Source organism: Rana temporaria, chromosome 12 (genome assembly GCF_905171775.1).
Source record: "Rana temporaria chromosome 12, aRanTem1.1, whole genome shotgun sequence".
In the NCBI taxonomy this organism is placed as follows: domain Eukaryota; kingdom Metazoa; phylum Chordata; class Amphibia; order Anura; family Ranidae; genus Rana; species Rana temporaria.
In genome coordinates, this window is record NC_053500.1 from 29,721,355 (window position 1) to 29,740,678 (window position 19,324).

The window sequence follows — 19,324 nt, forward strand, 5'->3', positions numbered from 1 at the left end:
GTATTTGATCACCTCTACGGTTTTTATTTTTTGCGCTATAAACAAAAATAGAGTGACAATTTTGAATAAAATGCAATACTTTTTGCTATAATAAATATCCCCCAAAAATATATAAAAAAAAACACGTGTTTTTCCCTCAGTTTAGGCCGATACGTATTCTTCTACCTATTTTTGGTAAAAAAAATCGCAATAAGCGTTTATCGATTGTTTTGCGCAAGATTTATAGCATTTACAAAACGGGGATAGTTTTATTGCATTTTTATTAATATTTTTTTTTACTACTAATGGCGGCGATCAGCGATTTTTTCCGTGACTGCGACATTATGACGGACACATCGGACAATTTTGACACATTTTTGGGACCATTGTCATTTTCACAGCAAAAAGTGCTATAAAAATGCATTGTTTACTGTGAAAATGACAATTGCATTTTGGGAGTTAACCACTAGGGGCGCTGAAGGGGTTAAGTGTGACCTCATATGTGTTTCTAACTGTAGGGGGGTGGGGCTGGACGTGTGACATCATTGATCGCCTTTCCCTATATCAGGGAACAGACAATCAATGACAGCACCACTGTGAAGAACGGGGAAGGTGTGATTACACACACCTCTCTCCGTTCTTCAGCTCCTGTGACCGATCGCGAGACTCTGGCGGCAATCGCGCCCGCGACCCACGGCTGGGCATTTAACAATCACGTACAGGTACGTGATTGTGCCCAGCCGTGCCATTCTGCCGACGTATATCGGCGTTAGGCAGTCCTTAAGTGGTTAAGGACAATTCAGGCACCAGAGGGCATTGGAGCGCATGGTACATCAATACGAATCACAGAGGGTGTTGTATGTAGACACTCCACGGTTCCCAAACCAGATGTTTTGGAGATGGCCAGAAGAGTGCCAACTGCCTTCTCCTGGACAATTATCCAATATATCCTTCACGTTGCTGCAGCAATGGATACAGTTGGTTGTTTCCAAGCAGGGGCTACAGCTTCCAGGTTTTTAAAGTTGAAGTTAGAAGCTGATTGGCTACCATGCACAGCTGCACTGGATTTTTCACTCTTCAATTTTAGTAAATCTACTTTCTAATTTCTTTTGTGGGTTATTGGGCTGCTTTGGGATCTAGTGCTGGTTGGACCTGTTTCGAAAAGCTCGTTTAGGACAGTATGGGCATCCTCAGTGGGATAATAGCCTTTTTTTTTTCTTTTATGCACACAAGGCTCAGCATAGAGTGCTCACCCACATCAGGATCCAGTATTGATATGCAAGGGCATCACAAATGCTTCTTCCCAAGAAAAGTGCTTGGGTTGTTGCAAACCTAGCATGTTGTCTGTTTTTACTGCAACAGAATGCATGGTCAAACATCGATCTACTATTTTATGAGACTCATTCCAACTATTACATGCTTGAGAAAAAGGTCTTGTATTCTGCATTTTTGTTGCATTGTCCCATGTGCTGTAAACCATAACATGTCAACATGAAGGACAATACATATTTCCATGCTCATTATGTGTCGACAAGCCCATAAACACACTATGATTGGTCATTTACCAGTACTGCTAGATACGCATTATAAACTGGTGTTCATGTTTATGAGCTCTTCATTTTAGTTCAGATGTAGACTATAACCCATTTTGCTTTATTTCTCTGGATCACACATGTGGCATAGATGTACATCTACTGTGAGGATGATTTATAACGACTATAAAAATGTGGAGCCGGCTATCAAATCAGTCAGATGTCTTTATTGTCCCAGTAAATGGCACCTGGATGATTGCTTATGGGTCACAACTCCAGCTGTCTCTGCTTTCATAAATGATCCCCCCGTGTCTGACTGTGAATGATGGGCAGAAACGCATGCTTGTATTTGAATGCATTACCAAAATCCTGTCTATGATTTAATCAACAGGTGATGGCAGCATGTACAGCAACATATTTATTCATATTCCCATAGATAGAAAACAGCAGGACCTGCTCACACAGCCATTCCATAAAAAAAAACACTTTACTGAAGCCTGGAATCCCTTATTACTGTCATGAAAAAAGCCTTATACAGCTCAATCTCGGTCTTCATAAATGATACTTGGAGCAGGAGCTTCACTTTGCCAAGATTGGACCACATCTGTCTATGCCAGGGCTTCTCAACCAGGGTTCCATGAAACTCCAGGGTTCCTCCAGAGGTTTCTTGGGGTTCCTTGAGCAATGTGAAATTTCTGCCTCTAAGATAGGTTCCCACTGACACCAATGAGCTTTTTAAAGCGGGGGTTCACCCCAATTTTTTAAAAAAAAAATTAGATCTAGCATACTAATGATACTAAGGACATTTATTTTCGGGAGGTCATTTTTTTTTCTCTCTCTGTACGTACCTTTTTATATCCTGATTTTGTCCAGGGCTTTCCGGGTTCCGATGACTGCGGGACTGGGCATTCCTATCCTTCGGTTTCGATGATTGATGGCTTGTGAAACAGTTCCCCTGTCGAACAACGCGCATCAACAGATTTCTGGAAATAGCCGAGCTGCGAGTCGGCCCTATACGGCGCCTGCGCAGTCGGCCCCTACACGGCAGGCGCCGTATAGTGCCGACTCGCAGCTCGGCTATCTCCGGGAATCTGGTAACGTGCGTTGTGCGACAGGGGACCTGTTTCACAAGCTGTCAATCATCGAACCGAAGGATAGGAACGCCCAGTCCCGCAGTCATCGGAACCCTGAGGCTGGCATAGGAACGCCCAGTCCCGGAGTCATCAGAACGCGGAAGCCCTGGACAAAATCAGGATATAAAGGTATGTACAGAGAAAAAAAAAATGACCTGCCAAAAGTAAATGTACTTGGTATGCTGGCTCTAATGTTAAAAATTAGTTTTTAGGGTGAACCTCCACTTTAACTATCTGCAAGGAGTAATGCCTTGTACACACGACCAGTTTTCACGACGAGAAAACTGCAATTTTTTAGATTGGTCGTGAAAACTGGTTGTGTGTATGCTCCCTAGCAGTTTTCTAGATGAAAAAACTGCCCGCAAAAAAATTGAAACCAGCTCTTTTTTCTTGTCGTGTTTCCCCGTCAGTCTTTTTCTCGTCGCGAAAAATGGTCCTGTGTATGCTTTTCTGAGGGGGGAAAAAAAAAGCGCATGCTCAGAATCAAGTATGAGACTGGAGCGCTCGTTCTGGTAAAACTAACGTTTGGAATGGAGATATCACATTCGTCATACGGACTGAAAAGCACGAAAACTGAAAAGCGTGAATCGTCGCTCACCAAACTTTTACTAACACAAGGATCAGCAAAAGCAGCCCAAAGGGTGGCGCCATTTGAAAGAAATTTCCCCTTTTTAGTCCAGTCGTACGTGTTGTACGTCACCGCGCTTTGGTCGGACGTTTTTTTTGCATGAACGTGTGTATGCAAGTCAGGCTGGAGAAGAATCGCATCGGGGAAAGACGTCGTCTTTTTTTTCGTGCCGAGAAAAATGGTCGTGTGTAAGAGGCATTGTTCTTCTCAATGACCACAAGTGTAAGAAGCATTCTTACTGCGGACCATCACACTAATGTATCATGAGTTGTAGATTGTAGTCATTTTTACCAGGGGTTCCCTGAGACCGGAAAGTTATTTCAAGGGTTCCTCTGTGTTGAAAAGGCTCTTTCAGTCAGTTGTATCTCCAGGCCCGGATTTCCCACAAGGCCACTGAGGCCAGGCCTTGGGGCGGCAGGGCTCCAAGGGGTGGCAGTGGCATGGAGTCCCCCGATGCCCGCAACATACAGTTAAGGGCAGTAAGTTATGGGGGAATCCGCTCGCTCGTTAACAAGTGATTACGGCGATGTCGTCAAAATCACTTGTAAGATATGTGCTCCCGTCCGTCCTCCCCTCTCCCCCCCACCCCACATGCCTCTCTCTGCTGGCTCTGTCTTCGGGACTCCGTCCTCGTCCTCCCCCCCGGTCACCGAGTCTGTCTCCTGTCCCTGCTGCCGATGTACACAGTGAGAGGGGAGAGCTGTGCTCTTCCCATCTCAGCTGTGACAGGAGTTCTAGCACAGTGCTAGGTCTCCTGTTTTGGAGGTGACAGGATCAATAAAGAGAACATGTCACCTCCAATTGCTATCACACAGGAAGTTGTTTTCTCCTGTGTGATAGCAAAAAAGTTAAGTGAAAAAAATTGATAAAAAATGAATAAATAATAGGAAATAATAAATAAATTAATAAAATAAAAAAGTAAAGAATAAGAAAAATAATAAGAAAATGATACTAAAATTAAAAAAAGTAAGCGTCAAGCTACAAATAAAAAAAAAAAGTGATAAGGTAAAAAGACAAACAAAACATATTTGAACTAACCGTGCCGCACTTTCTCCGTTAATTGGGGGGGGGTCAGTTGGCGGTGAGGGGGTGCATTGTGGAACCTTGGGGCGGCAGGGAGAGCAAATCCGGCCCTGTGTATCTCCACTATGAATATGGAGCAAGCAGCTTTTTATTAATATTTTTATTATACAGGATTTATAAACTTGACAGCGAGACTGCATGCAGTTTTGCAGCAGTAGGGTGGCAATATATTGATCACTTCCCCTTTAACACAGACATTTTGAATACAATAGTAAAATCGCTAGTAAACTGTGGTTACAATGCAAGGGAAAGATAACCCAGAGTTTGGCAGAATTCCCAGACTGCTACTATAGCAATGTCTTATCTTCCACTGAAGAAAGATAAGAGGCGATATTTATGTACAATCCTCAAAGTCTGTACACATTTGTAGCTATTTGCTATCAATAAAACTAAACCCAGGAACATATTTATAAATAGCGAGCTCCCATTATTTACACCAACATGGCTATTTGATTAAGGAGGAGGCTTGTATTTTTTTCCTGCAGATGAAAAACGTTTTGAAGTGTGTTTTTGTTTTGTGTGCGGGAAGCGTTCGAAATTACTGGAAATGTATCAGGGTATTTATCCACACCAGAAAGGTGCGCATTTTCTTTTCCGATGCCGGTTTCTAGGAAGCATATTCTGGAATTTAATGCATCCCCAAATATCCTAAACCACGGAGGTTTCATCTTCTGCAGAACCACAGTATTCTTGATTGAGCATATCGTAATGCAAATGTATTTTTAGTTTCTAGATTTTCCTTGTGCTTTTTTCATGGAGAGGGTAAATTTAACGTTTACATGTAGCCAAAGCTGTTTTTTTTTTTGTTTTTTTTACAGTGCTTGTCCGGTTGGGCAAATTTACCTTCACTTTTTTTCCCAGAAATCCAACAGGAAGTGACAGGAAAACTCTTTAAAGTGAAGGGAATTGCTTTCTTGGGCAGTTGTCATGGAGCGAGTTAGGGTCCTTTCACACGTGTGGACCGTTTTTTAGATCAGTTTTTTATCATCAGTTGATCCGTTTTTCATCAGTTGTCATCCGTTTTTCATCAGTTGTCATCCGTTTTTCATCAGTTGTCATCCGTTTTTCATCAGTTGTCATCCGTTTTTCATCAGTTGTCATCCGTTTTTCATCCGTTTTTCAACCCGTTTTTTTTTATCCGTTTTTTTTTTTTTTTGTTAGAACTTTATTTTTATTACATATTTTGATGAAAAACAGATGTTAGCGGATCGGATGTTAAACGGATCGTCCGCTAACATCCGTTTTTCGTCTGTTCCGTTTTCTTGACGGAAGAAAAATAGGGTTTTGTTCCGTTCAAAAAAAACGGAGTTTAACGGAGACGGATGTTAACGGACGTTAGCGGATGCTCATCCGCTAACGTACGCTATCCCATTGGAAAGCATTGCAGTCCGTAAACGGACGTATGAAAAAACGGACCGCACGTGTGAAAGGACCCTAAAAGTGATTGTCGAGGCTCATTTTTTTAAATAACAAACCTATTATACTTACCTCCTCTGTGCAGATGGTTTTGCACAGAGCAGCCTGGGTCCCTCTTTGCTGCTCCTAGCCCCTCTCTTCTTTGAGTGCCCTTCAGCAAGCGGCTTGCTACAGGGGACACCCAAGCCGAGTCAGAGCTCCGTGTATCCATTCAGACACGGAGCCCTGTCCTGGCCCCGCCCCTTCTCTCCCCTGATTGGCTGACTGACTTTTATGACAGCTACAGGAGCCAATGGCACCGCTGCTCTGTCTCAGCCAAACTGCAATGTCCTGGGTGACTGATGGGGATCGTGGGATTTGTGGACATCACTGGAGAGAGAAGGGGCTCGGGTAGGTAATTAGGGGGGTGTTGGGGGGGGGGGGGTTGCTACACACAGGTTTTTTGTCAATGCATAGAATGCATTAATATAAAAACTCTTTTAAGCCTAGTAAACAAAAAAATCGTACAAAAAATATTTTCGAATCAATCGTACCACAATCTAATCGTTTGTACACCACTTTCATCCGAAATTATCCAAAGGGACAAACATGAAAAACGTTCTCATATGATTACAAACATACAATTTTAATCTGTACAGTTTTCGTTCAAAACAAATACAATACATTACTTAAAATTTTTATTCTGCTGTACAAGAACTTTCGTAACTTTAGTAACCTCTGCATTTTCGATATGGAGACTAGCATAAAAAAAAAGATGATCATTGATCCGTTTTAATCTCTCATCGTGTATACCAGCCATCACTCGTCTCCTTGTTCTGGTGACAATTCACCAGCATATATTGCATTTCCCATCACTTTCTGTCTTGGTGACATGATTCACTGGGACAAATAATAAGGGTGAATTTACCTGGAAAGGTAAAAGGCAGCAATAAACACCTGGGGTTTGTATCCATGCTTATCCAAATCTTAAAAAATAAAAGCATACAAGCATTTGCCAACTGCATGAAAATGTGATATGTGCTTTATCATAAAAAAAATATATCTAATCCAGGGAGGATTTTATTTAAATCAAGTCGATTTAAATCACAATTCATGAATCATGATTAAATCATGATTTAAATCGCTAGTAAAAGGGCTTGATTTAAATACGAATTTTTAAAGAGCGAATATCCTCTTTGACCTGTTCAACCATGACATGTAGTAGAGATAAATGGCCACAAGAAGTCTTGTCTAAAGCTTAAAGTGATTGTAAACGTTATTTTTAAATTAACAAACATGTTATACTTGCCTGCTCTGTGCAAAGGTTTTGCACAGAGCGGCCCCGATTCTCCTCTTCTGGGATCCCCCGGTGGCGCTCCTGGCCCCTCCTCTTCATTGGGTGCCCCCGTAGAGAGCCGCTCTCCATGGTGGCACTTGTGCGGGCGCGCTCCCAAATCCTGCTGCTGCCTCCATTGACACGGACAGCCCCGCCTCCCGGCTCCTCTGTCACTGGATTTGATTGGCATCAGCGGGAGACGATGGCTCCTGCTGTTGCCAATATTTCCAACGAGGACCCGAGACAGCGGCTGGAGCTGCTGGGCTTGTGCGCATCGGTGGAACAATTGGGTTCGGGTAAGAAAAGGGGGGGAATGGAGGGGAAGCTGAAGCACAGAAGGCTTTTCACCTTAATGAATACAATGTATTAAGGTGAAAAACCATGAGACTTTACTCCTGTAAGTGCCTGATTGGTAGAGTTACCAAAACTCTTTAAAAACTCTTTAAAAACTCTTAAAAAATAAAAAAGTTTTTTTTTCCTCAGTAAGAAAGATTTTTCTGGAGTTGTATTTTTTCTTTTTTTGTGGTGATGTTAATTTAGTGTAAGACCTGCATTCATCAGTTACACCTCTTTGATGTTCTTAAGTCGAGTATTGCTTATACATATTTATTACACAGTCTACTGTTAAGTTTAATTTTATATGAATTTGAACGTTTTCCACTTTCTCTGGCAGGTGGCTCCTCCTCTGAAAACGACTGTGCGTTTGAGCCAGATTACTCCATCACCCCCATCCCTGTGACTGAAGGCATGCAGCATATACGCATAATGGAGGGCATGTCCCGTTCGCTGCCATCCTCTCCCCTGCTCACCCACCAAGCCATCAGTGTGCGACTGCAGCCTGTCAAGAAACTGACTGGTAAGAACAGACTCTCCAGCAGACAATGGGGCTCTTCATGTTAAAAGAAAATAAAAAAATGTACCTTGTGAAAATAATTATTTTAGGGAAGCTATTGAATTTATCAAAACCATAATTCCTTTGATATTTTTTATTCCCCAAATTACAGTTTTTAAATTGCAAATGTATGACCGTCAGGAGTGGTTGTTAGTAATGAATGTTGGGCGTTTTAATTCTCCCAAAGACCTAACATGATCATTGGCTGATCCGTCAATTTCAACCTGTTTGGTTGGCAATCCTTATGTGTTTGTTGGGCTACCCACAGGTTGGTCATACTTGTCCAGGAGGACAAGTAACACTCATCTCCATTCTCTTCTAACTAAGCCAATACATGTATTTTATTATCTCAGTCAAGTTAAAGTGGGATTCTCAAAAGGAAGCTGCACTGCGCTAAAGTGAAAAAAGTGAAAAAATATGTATATAATGAAAATAAAGCTGCGACACCTAAAAACATGCAATATTCATGTGGAATAAAATGTAAAATGGAAAAAAGGTTGCGCTAATAACTGAAAAATCTAAAATAATGTATAGTGAAAACTAGGGTTGTCCCGATACTAGTATCGGTATCGGGACCGATACCAAGTAATTGTACTCCAGCAAATGCCCCCGATGCCTGGCCGAATACTCAGCCCCTCCACCCCCCCGCCGCCGCCGCCGCTTGGTTAATACGGGCGGGGAACATTACAGCTTTCATTTGAATAGCTGTAGTGTTTCGCGCCGCGTATAGACACTCCCCCTTGCTCGGGATTGGACGGGTGATCTGTCCAATCCCGAGCAAGGGGGAGTGTCTATACGCGGCGGGAAACACTACAGCTATTCAAATGAAAGCTGTAATGTTCCCCGCCCGTATTAAATAAGCGGCGGGGGCGCGGCAGCATCTAGGTATGGGGGACATGGCTGCTTATATGGGGGGGAGATGGCTGCATATATGGGGGGAGATGGCTGCATATATGGGGGGGGGACATGGCTGCATATATGGGGGGGGACATGGCTGCATATATGGGGGGGGACATGGCTGGATATATGGGGGGGACATGGCTGCATATATGGGGGACATGGCTGCATATATGGGGGACATGGCTGCATATTTGGGGGGACATGGCTGCATATATGGGGGACATGGCTGCATATGGGGGGGGCATGGCTGCATCTGTGGGGGGACATGGCTGCATTTGTGGGGGGACATGGCTGCATTTGGGGACACATTTAAAAAAAAGTATCAGTATTCGATATCGGCGAGTACTTGAAAAAAAGTATCGGTACTTGTACTCGGTCCTAAAAAGTGGTATCGGGACAACCCTAGTGAAAACAATATAGTAATGATATACAAGAACATATAATCCGCAGCAAAGTGTTCTAAAATAAACCACTATGTGCATGAAAACATAAATACATCAAATATAAGTCCCAGTGAAAAAAATCTAAAAATATCAAATATAAGTCTCAGTGAAGGAAATCCAAAAATATGAAAAAGTGAAAATGGCGTTAAAAGACAAGTCCACTATCACCAGGATCAAAGGAAAAAGCCGCTCCTCAGGGATACACCAGGGGAGGTACTAAATACCCTTACCAGACACGTAGGACCTCCTGTACAAGCAAGGTCATAGAAGCTTGCAGATATAACCCTCTGCAGGGTCTTACGGACTCCTCCGCTCCTTCTCTCCGTCCTCTGTATCCTCTCCAAATGTCATCCTCACGCTGATGAACCAAGGGATCCGCAAGCGTATTAAAGCTCGTCGAGGGAGAAAACGTAGAGAATAGAAGGGACTCGAGATAGTGTAAATATAGTTAACCACTCCTCGGTTTATTACAAAATATGATACAAATAAGTTAAAAATATGTTCGTGAGAACAGATAAAATAGCCGGCAAAAAAAAGACACGTTGGCTCATGCTTCCGGGGTCACGTTGAACGTCATTTGGAGGGGATACAGAGGATGGAGAGAAGGAGCGGAGGAGTCCGTAAGACCCTGCAGAGGGTTATATCTGCAAGCTTCTATGACCTTGCTTGTACAGGAGGTCCTACGTGTCTGATGAGGGTATTTAGTACCTCCCCTGTTGTATCCTTAAAGGAACACTAAAGGTTTGTTTTTTATTAGATCAATTGATTGCTGTAAGCAAGAGCATTTAAATATCACTTACCTCGTTTTTCCTTTTGACCTCCAAAATACAGTAATCCAGGTTTAAAAATGCCATTTCCTGTCACTCCTCTTCTTGCTTTCCACCAGCATCTGAGCCGTTTTGCATGGTGGAAAGCAGAATGTGCTCACCCCCTCCCTATGACTACAGCCCTGCGTGAAGATGCTCTCTTATCCCTCACAGGCATGGAGGCTAAGCCTAATGGGAACTGTAGTGAGATGTAGTAGCAAGAATGTAGATGTAGCAAGAATGAATGCGCACCGCAAACCAGGAAGTCAGTGAGAATAACGATTCAGGAGTGACGGAGGTGAATAAAACAGCTCGATTTCAACAGGTATCAAACTAGTTATAATGCAAAACATTACCTTTTACTTTATCAGCTACTGTCAGACTTTAATTTAAGAGGAAAATATTTTTGTCTTTACAACCCCTTTAAGGAGCGGCATTTTCCTTTCATCCTGGTGATGGTGGACTTACCTTTTAACGCCATTTTCACTTTTTCATATTTTTGGATTTCCTTCACTGGGACTTATATTTAATATTTTTAGAATTTTTTCACTGGGACTTATATTTGATGTATTTATGTTTTCATGCACATAGTGGTTTATTTTAGAACACTTTGCTGCGGATTATATGTTCTAGTATATCATTACTATATTGTTTTCACTATACATTATTTTTTCAGTTATTAGCGCAACCTTTTCTCCATTTTACAAGTTAAAGTGTGAATCGTGTATTTTCACTTACAAGGGGTGCCTATAAACCACCATATCCTTGCTCAGTGGCTGGTTTGTGGGATGGAAACGGCCTATTTATAGCAGTCCAACCAAACCTAAAGAAACACGAGTTCAACTCAGAAGATCCTTTAAGACAGATCTCCATAAAGAATACTCAGGACTCCTGTGAAGTGATATATATTTTTTTATGCTTCACATTTAAAAAAACACTTTAAACTAGACTTGGAAGTCTGTAGGTTCCCATTTCCTGTAATTGTATTATGTGGATGACAGTTGTGATACTGCACTTTACCTGTTTTGTGTTTCCTTGCACATTTGGACAGATTTACTAAAATTAGAGCATGCAGAATCTGGTGCAGCTGTGCATAATAACTATCGGCTTCTAATGTCGGCTTGTTCAGTAAAGCTTTGACAATAACACCTGGAAGCGGACTAGCCTCAGGTATTACACGGAGATTAAACATACCCTCTTACGAATTTTGAACCTGTTTATCTGCAGCCGTCTCTCCTCTACAGCCTCCTAAAGCATGCATTTTACACCACAGCTGAGCTCCGTAAGACAAGGGGTGGGGATATGATATCATACACTGCACAGCAGGGATCTGAGTGTAAACTGAGACCTGAGTGGAGGGAATGGACACACCCACCTCTACACAGTCTCTTTGGGAAACCTGCGCTGCTGAGGCTGCCCGTCACCTTCTGTGTTTTGGAGGTGGGGGGGGGGGGGTGTGAAAGCAAGGTCATCCCTCGGAATGCTGTGGTGTTGGGATATACTTTTAGAAGTGACTCATGCAGATAACAGAGGGAGGAGAGAGCAGACCAGAAGCACACCAGGTGCTTTGTATTGAGTCTAGTACACACTATTAAGGGATATGTTCTGTTCATTTTTCATTTCAGAGGTTTACAACCCCTTTAAGCCACATTATGTACTGTATACATGTTGATATTTGGTTTTACAAAATAGAAGTAGCAGCTCAATAGGTGATATTTTAATATTGGATAGTAAATCTAAAAAGTTCTCAATAATTGCTTGTGTGTTGTTCTATGTGATATCTGTCACCTTTGCATCAGTGGTTATATAATATGAAGGAAGGGAAAGCCAGGCCGTGTTTGCCTAATGTAACCATGCTCTTGCCAACTATTATTTTAGTATCTGCAGTGGAAAAGTGACAGCTCCAGTCTGGTTGCTACACCCCCACATTATACTGTTACCTTTGACTGAGAGCAGGGCTGTATGATCACAATCATTTCTAAGCTTCTAACTCACCTGTAGTATATTAGACGTAAGGCTATGTCGTGTCATATGCAGAAAGGCAATTGGTTTCCATTTCTGGATGAGATCCTGCATCTCTTCCTTGTTGATTGTTTCTGACATTATCTTGTATCCGTTCTACACTTACCAGGATGACTGCCTTTAGCTATCATTTGTTGGGCCCTGTTGCTTACAAGAGGAGCATCCGACTCATGTTGTGCTTTGCATTACTAGGGTTTTCCCGATACCACTTTTTTAGGACTGAGTACAAGTACCGATACTTTTTTTTATGTACTCTCCGATACCGAATACCGATACTTTTTTTAAATGTCCCCCACATATTGCAGCCATGTCCCTCACATATTGCAGCCATGTCCCCCACATATTGCAGCCATGTCCCCCACATATTGCAGCCATGTCCCCCACATATTGCAGCCATGTCCCCCACATATTGCAGCCATGTCCCCCACATATTGCAGCCATGTCCCCCACATAATGCAGCCATGTCCCCCACATAATGCAGCCATGTCCTACATACCTTGATGATGCCGGGGGTGAACCCCCGCTTTAAAGCCTGTTGGGGGTAGGATATTGTCTACTGGAATGCATTTTCGGATTCTGGAGAGAAACTACTTTATATATGTAGCCCTACCCCCGTAGGAGCTGCTGGTTTAGATTTTGGGTTTTGCACGTTACCTCTAAGTTCGTTGTCCAGGGGAGGAAATTTGTAGAAATTGTAATTTGTCCACAAAAGATGTAAAACCTTCAATTGTAGGCTGCATAAACTTGTGAAGGAAGTAGAGAGTATAGATAGAAGGGGAAGGTTCAGGCACGCGGTACAGAACGCAGAAAAGTATTCAAAGTTCCAATATTCGCCACTCACTCCTGAGTGGGTATTGCTCACCCGGATAGGCCCCTCTCTCATGGCCTAGCAGCCGGAGTGATGCACGGACAGTATAGAAACAGTCTCTGCCACAGACTGTCTGAGAACACAGAATTGATGGTCAGGAATCCTCTGCCACCGGATTTCTGCCTTGCAGCCAAAAAGCCTTTAAGCCAATCCGGCGGACTATAAGACAACTTGCGTAGTGGATCCTTTTTCCTTAACGAGGTTACCAGGCCTATCCCGAGACATCAGCTTGCCTTGCTTGTGCCCTCCAGGGCAGGTCCTCCCCCGGTTTCCTTCGCTAAGAAGCTTCCTCCACTTGGGCGGACAGCTTGGCATCCCCTGTAGAACCATAGGCCCCAGCCACCATAGCTGGGCCTTCTCGACAGGAACACAGCCTCAGACCAACGTGGTCCCGAGACTGAAATCACGCACACCCACCTCACGCCAGGAGGGCCACGAGGCGAAGGCCCTGAAAAACGACATCTGCCCCTTAAGTACCCCCTCCCAGCATGCACATCAGGGCACCTCTCCCACTGGGCTGCTGCTGAGAGGGGTCACTCAACACATTATGGTTTGCTCAGTTCCAACATGGGACTGAAGTGGTAACGCCACCTACAGGCAACAAGGGAAAACTTTTCTTTTTCTTTTTTTTTTTCTTTTTTGAAATGTACGAAGTCACATTTAATTTAGTTCTATGCACCGCAGCAGGACTGCTGTGTGGAGACTGATTGTGAATTCAGCCAAGCTCCTGGCATTGCGGGGTGGTGAACAGGACTGATCCTCTTGTATTCTCTTTCTTATTTATTCAGTCTAACAAAAATGGCTGCGTACCCTGCGTCTAGCTGCCAGGCTTCTTTGGAGCAGATGACTTTGGTACCATAGCAGTTCTGTAAGCGATCTTTTTGCTAGGTGGTGCTGTTTAACACCTAATATTTTTGCACTGCTGAATTAATGCAGTGTCTGCAAATTCTTCAGTAACAGAAGAAAAAACATGCTTAAGACAAAATTTGTGTTTCTGGAAAAGCGGTTTGTCTCTGGCTGATTGCTTATGTTCTCTTCTTGGGCAATAGTTTCTAGAGAGTTAAATGCTTATTGTGTTAACTCGTTTGATCCTCTAATGAGGCTCCGCAGGTCTGACTCACATAGAGACGTATGTTCTATATCTCCCGAAGGGACTGCTACGCCATAAACTCTGCTTTAGGGATCGATACACTCTGTAAAATGCATCTCTTGCAGCGAGACACTAACGTTATGCAGGAACCAAGTGTTTTCTTTCGCTGTCAAATGTTAAGACATTACAAACCTCAATAATTTACAGGAGCATGTAGACTTGGACTGTGTGCTTAAAAAAAAGGTGTTTGCCTTTATAATTGCAAATATAGGGCCAGATTCTCGTATCTGGGCGTAAAACTATGCGGGCATAACGTATCTTGTTTACGTTACGCCGCCGCAAGTTTTACGGGGCAAGTGCTTGATTCACAAAGCACTTGCCTGTAAAGTTGCGGCGGCGTAGCGTAAATCCTCCGGCGCAAGCCCGCCCCTAAAATTTCCCGACGTGCATTGCGCTAAATGACGTCGCAAGGACGTCATTGGTTTCGACGTTAACGTAAATAGCGTCCAGCGCCATTCACGGACGACTTACGCAAACGACGTACATTTTTAAATTTTGACGCGGGAATGACGCCCATACTTAACATTGGTTGCCCCTCATATAGCAGGGGCAACTTTACGCGTCACAAAAGATACGGAAACGTCGTAACTTCACTGCATCGACCGCGCGTACGTTTGGGAATTTCGCGTAAATAGCTAATTTGCATAGACGACGGGGGAAAACGACGGAGGCGACACCTAGTGGCGGAAAAAAAAATTGCATAAGAGCCTTACGTCTGTCAGATCTAATGGATATCTATGGAATCAGTCGCATAGATACGACGGCCCAGATTAGGACTTACGACGGCGCAAATGGCGTTGCGCCGTCGTAAGCCCTTTGAGAATCTGGGCCCTAGTGTTTGTGTGTCGCATGTTTGGTATACAGACGATATTCGGCATTCAGAGTTTTTTTCTTTTTTGCAGTACCACTTAAAGCGGAGTTCCACCGAAAAATTGAACTTCCGTTTTTCGAATTCCCCCCCCCCCTCTGGTGCCACATTTGGCACCTTTCAGGGGGAGGAGGGGGCAGATACCTGTGTAATCCAGGTATTTTATCCCACTTACCAGCATAGGTCGCCATGGAAACCTACACCACGTCCGGCACCTTCTCCGTCCCTCATCCGCTGTCTTCTGGGAGACACACAGGTCCCCGAAGACAGCAGGGACCAGTGGGATCACAGCGTGACTCACGCATACACAGTAGGGAACCAGGAAGTAAGGCCACAAGGCTTCACTTTATGATTCCCTTGCCGAAGAGGGCGGCGCTTCTAGCCAAAGGACAGATCGGCTTCGGGTGCCGACATCGCGGGCTCCCAGGGTAGGTAAGTGTCCATATATTAAAAGTCAGCAGCTGCAGCATTTGTAGCTGCTGACTTTTAATATTTTTTCTTTCGGTGCAACTCTGCTTTAAAGTGTAAGTAAACCCCCCCCCCCCCCCTATCGTTTTCAGCCAAGGAAGCTCCCATCTTTGCCTCTGTTTAAGCTACAACTGCCATGATGCTGCACATGTGATCAGTTATGACACCAGCCATTGGATCAATTGACAGTTTGGTTAAGAGCGCAACCAATAGGAGTGTTGCATTTCTGGCAGGTGCCTTAAATGAAACGGTTTTATGGATGGGTTTGCTTCCACTTTAATGTAGGCTAAAGGCTGTCCCGCTATAGAGCAGTGATGGCGAACCTTGGCACCCCAGATGTTTTGGAACTACATTTCCCATGATGCTCACCTACACTGCAGATTGCATGAGCATCATGGGAAATGTAGTTTCAAAACATCTGGGGTTCCAAGGTTCGCCATCACTGCTATAGAGCGTAAGCTACCCCCCTGTAAGGTGTAGAGTTGGCTCTGTAGCGTGTTCCCTCTTTTTCTTTTTAGACAGGAGGAGGATATCCCTGGACTTTTAAGGCACTAACATAATTTATAGAAAAAAATTATTTTATTAAACATAGTAAGTGTAATAAAAACAAACTGTATTGGAATGGTTACAATTGCGGTGTACAAAGTACAAAATCACCACAATGATTGACTGTAAAGTTTTCGTAATTCAACCAACGCGTTTCAGAGTATATATGTTTCCTTCTTCAGGGGCGTTTATAAGAAGGTCAATCATACATATCTTTTGTGGAGATATCGTAAGTGAAACATTCCAATAAAGCTATTTAAAAACAAAAGAACATAAATGGAAGTGTGTCTCCAAGAATCTGCCTGTTGGGGTAGCTGGTCTTCACAGCATGTTTTAGTATACCATCCAATGAGAATTGAGTACAGCTGGGCTCGTGTGAGAGGCATTGGACAGCTGACAACACTGAAGCCAAGGGAGGGCCTAGCCCTGCACTTGGTGAGAACAGATAATTGGTGAAAGGTTGATATAGAACACTATAAAGTTGGTGTCAACTGGTATATAAGAGGTAGCCGCACAGAGACACATCCTGGCATCCAAACCCTCTTTCTTTATAGTGCCAACTGTAGAGATGAATTGCCCTTGTGAAAAAAGTATAAGCTAATCAAATCAAATAAAAAAAAAAAACATATTTTGCAGTGTTCTCTTTTGCTGGACTACAATACGCTACCCCTTCTCTTCATCTCCATCACACAAAGGGGAGGTGTTCTGTAGACCAGCAGAGGAAAACTGGCCAGAGCTGACAAAACTGCTTAGGATTTCAGTGCCGCAAACACATTAATCCATAAGTCCAACTGCTACTGTCTTTTATGAGAAAGCCTCATAATATATTACAGACGGAGGAGTCAGACTGCCTTGTTTGGTGCTGCAATGGCTGCCGTAGGAGTAGAGTAGATGCAGCAGAAGAAAAGGGAAAAAAACAAGAAGGCAGTTAGTTATTTGAGATAATCAGTTCAAATCTGGCAATATTTCATTTGTTGTTCATATGAGTCATGCGTTTGTCTGCAGCTCTAATAGAATGGATCTGAGAAAGGGGAGGGGCAGTCTGAAGATTCTGAATGCTATAAGACCTTAATTGTGATGCTGTGCATATGACAGTGGACTTGTCCTCCTTAGCCGATTCTGGGTTTGTATGTACAACAATTTATCTAATTGTCAGGTAGTAGAAATCTGCAGTATAATCACTTGAATTTGCAGCATTGTGTATCATTATGGGCCCCCTCTGCAGTTTATATATGCAGATCAATGTTGGTGGGCACACATGCAACAATCTTCCTGCTACTTCAGATGGTTTCAATCAATTGTTCAAAGAAATCAAGAAATATAAAATGTACCACCTCAAAATTTTTAAAGCCTACGTCAAATTTGAGAAAACCTCATTACATGCTTGTCTTGTGTTCCCATTCACACAGTATGTATATATGCAGAGCTTTTTTTCTCAGAAAATAGGTACAGGAACTCAACCACGACCCTGTTCAGATTTCAAAAACAGTAGAAGGGTCTTAAAGAGGCATTAAATACCAGAATTGCATTACATACAGAGTGCAGAGTTCAGAGGGTTACACACAGAGTGCAGAGCTGTCACTTGTAAACACAGAAACCAGACTTCTGTGTTTACAAGTAATTGTAGTGAGCAGGCACCAAAGGGACCAAAGGGTCTGAGCCAAAGGTGGTGGAACTGAGTTCCCCCAAGTTCCCCCAGAAAAAAAGCCCTGTATATATGTATGTGTGTATATATATATATATATATATATATATATATATATATATATATATATATATATATATATATATATATATATATATATATATTGTAAGGGGTTAGCTCGGTAGCGGGGTGTGTGACCCCCTGGATGGGTTCACTTCACACTGAATTTATACAGAAAGGCAGTCGAAGACGGTTGAAAAACAAAGATTTTGGTTTATTCGTCCATCTTGCTGGAAAACAGTGCAAGCATCCAAACAGCATAAACAAAATCAAACATAAAATAAACCCTGGCCACTTGGGGCGTCTATCTTCACCACACAGGAACCTATCTAGGGAGTCTGGCACAGCCTAGTGCTGGGCAGACACTGCTGGTCATACAGCAGAAAAACAATAGTCTTTTGATTTTTATCACACAGAAAAATCAATCACCAGCTCACCTCCTCAGAAGACTTTCAGCTACTGTTCTCCTTCACTCAGAAAGCCTCAGGATGCAGCAAATCCGTGGTAATCCTCTGGATTACTTATAGAGGTCTTAATTGCCTCATTCTGAACAGCTGAAGTTTTCCAACGCCCTTAGACCTTTTCTGGCTACTTTTGCAGCCGACGCCTAATAACAATTGGTGAATTGTCTAAACAAGGCAGAAATGTATCTCCCGTTTGTGACAACACCCACAGATTTACCTGACTCCCTGTCACAATATATATATATATATATATATATATATATATATATATATATATATATATATATATCTATATATATATATAAAAAGTAAGTGTTATCCCAATTTGGCTGTAACAGTGGACATAAACGTTAAAGGTGTATGTTCAATACATTCTATGCACCTTTTACCATGTTTTGTCTCTTTAACCACTGCCAGCCCAGGCCTACTCTGGCATTCCTCACCTACATGTAAAAAAATGTTTTTGCTAGAAAACGACCCAGAACCCTTTGTGTGTGTGTGTGTGTGTGTGTGTGTATATGTATGTATGTATGTATGTATGTATGTGTGTGTGTACATATAAATATATATAAAATATTGGCAGAGACCCTAGGAAATAAAATGGCGGTCATTGCAATTTTTTGTGTCACACGATACTAGCGTGACAGCTGCAGGCATCATTCGTATATCTCCACCTTATCCTAAGACCATCATAAAAAGTCCACCTATAGTTTAGTGTTTAAAAATACTGCAAGTGCATGTGGCACCAATTGTGTGTCCCAAGTTCTCACCCTGCTAGCACGGGCAAAGCCTGGCAAACAGCTTTCACTCTTCTGCCTCAAGAAACAAAAAAAGGATGTAAAAGTTAAATCCAAGGATTGGATTGTGCCACGTGTGGCAGCATAAACCATGTTATCTGTTGACAGGTGGTTTTCATTGGGTTCATAGAGGGGCCCAGACACTTCTGTTATCGGTGTCATCATACAGTAAACAATAGTGACTGCTTAAAAGTATGCCATTCTGACAATTGGTTGCTTCTGCCATGGACCATAGTTATCTTCTGGTAATCAAAGTCCAGCTAAAGCCAACCATAGATGGAGCCATTTTATTTCCTGCAATCTTGGGTC

The 19,324-nt window shown here is 42.8% G+C and overlaps 1 protein-coding gene across 4 annotated transcripts in view; it reads left to right on the forward strand.

The window, feature by feature from the left end:
- TANC2 (tetratricopeptide repeat, ankyrin repeat and coiled-coil containing 2) overlaps positions 1–19,324 on the forward strand; it is a 419,029-nt gene that overhangs the window by 238,084 nt on the left and 161,621 nt on the right. For all 4 annotated transcript variants that reach the window (XM_040330204.1, XM_040330205.1, XM_040330206.1 and 1 more), the window contains exon 5: positions 7,760–7,942. In XM_040330204.1, coding sequence (XP_040186138.1) covers positions 7,760–7,942 — 183 coding nt within the window. The remainder of the gene's footprint in view (positions 1–7,759; positions 7,943–19,324) is intronic.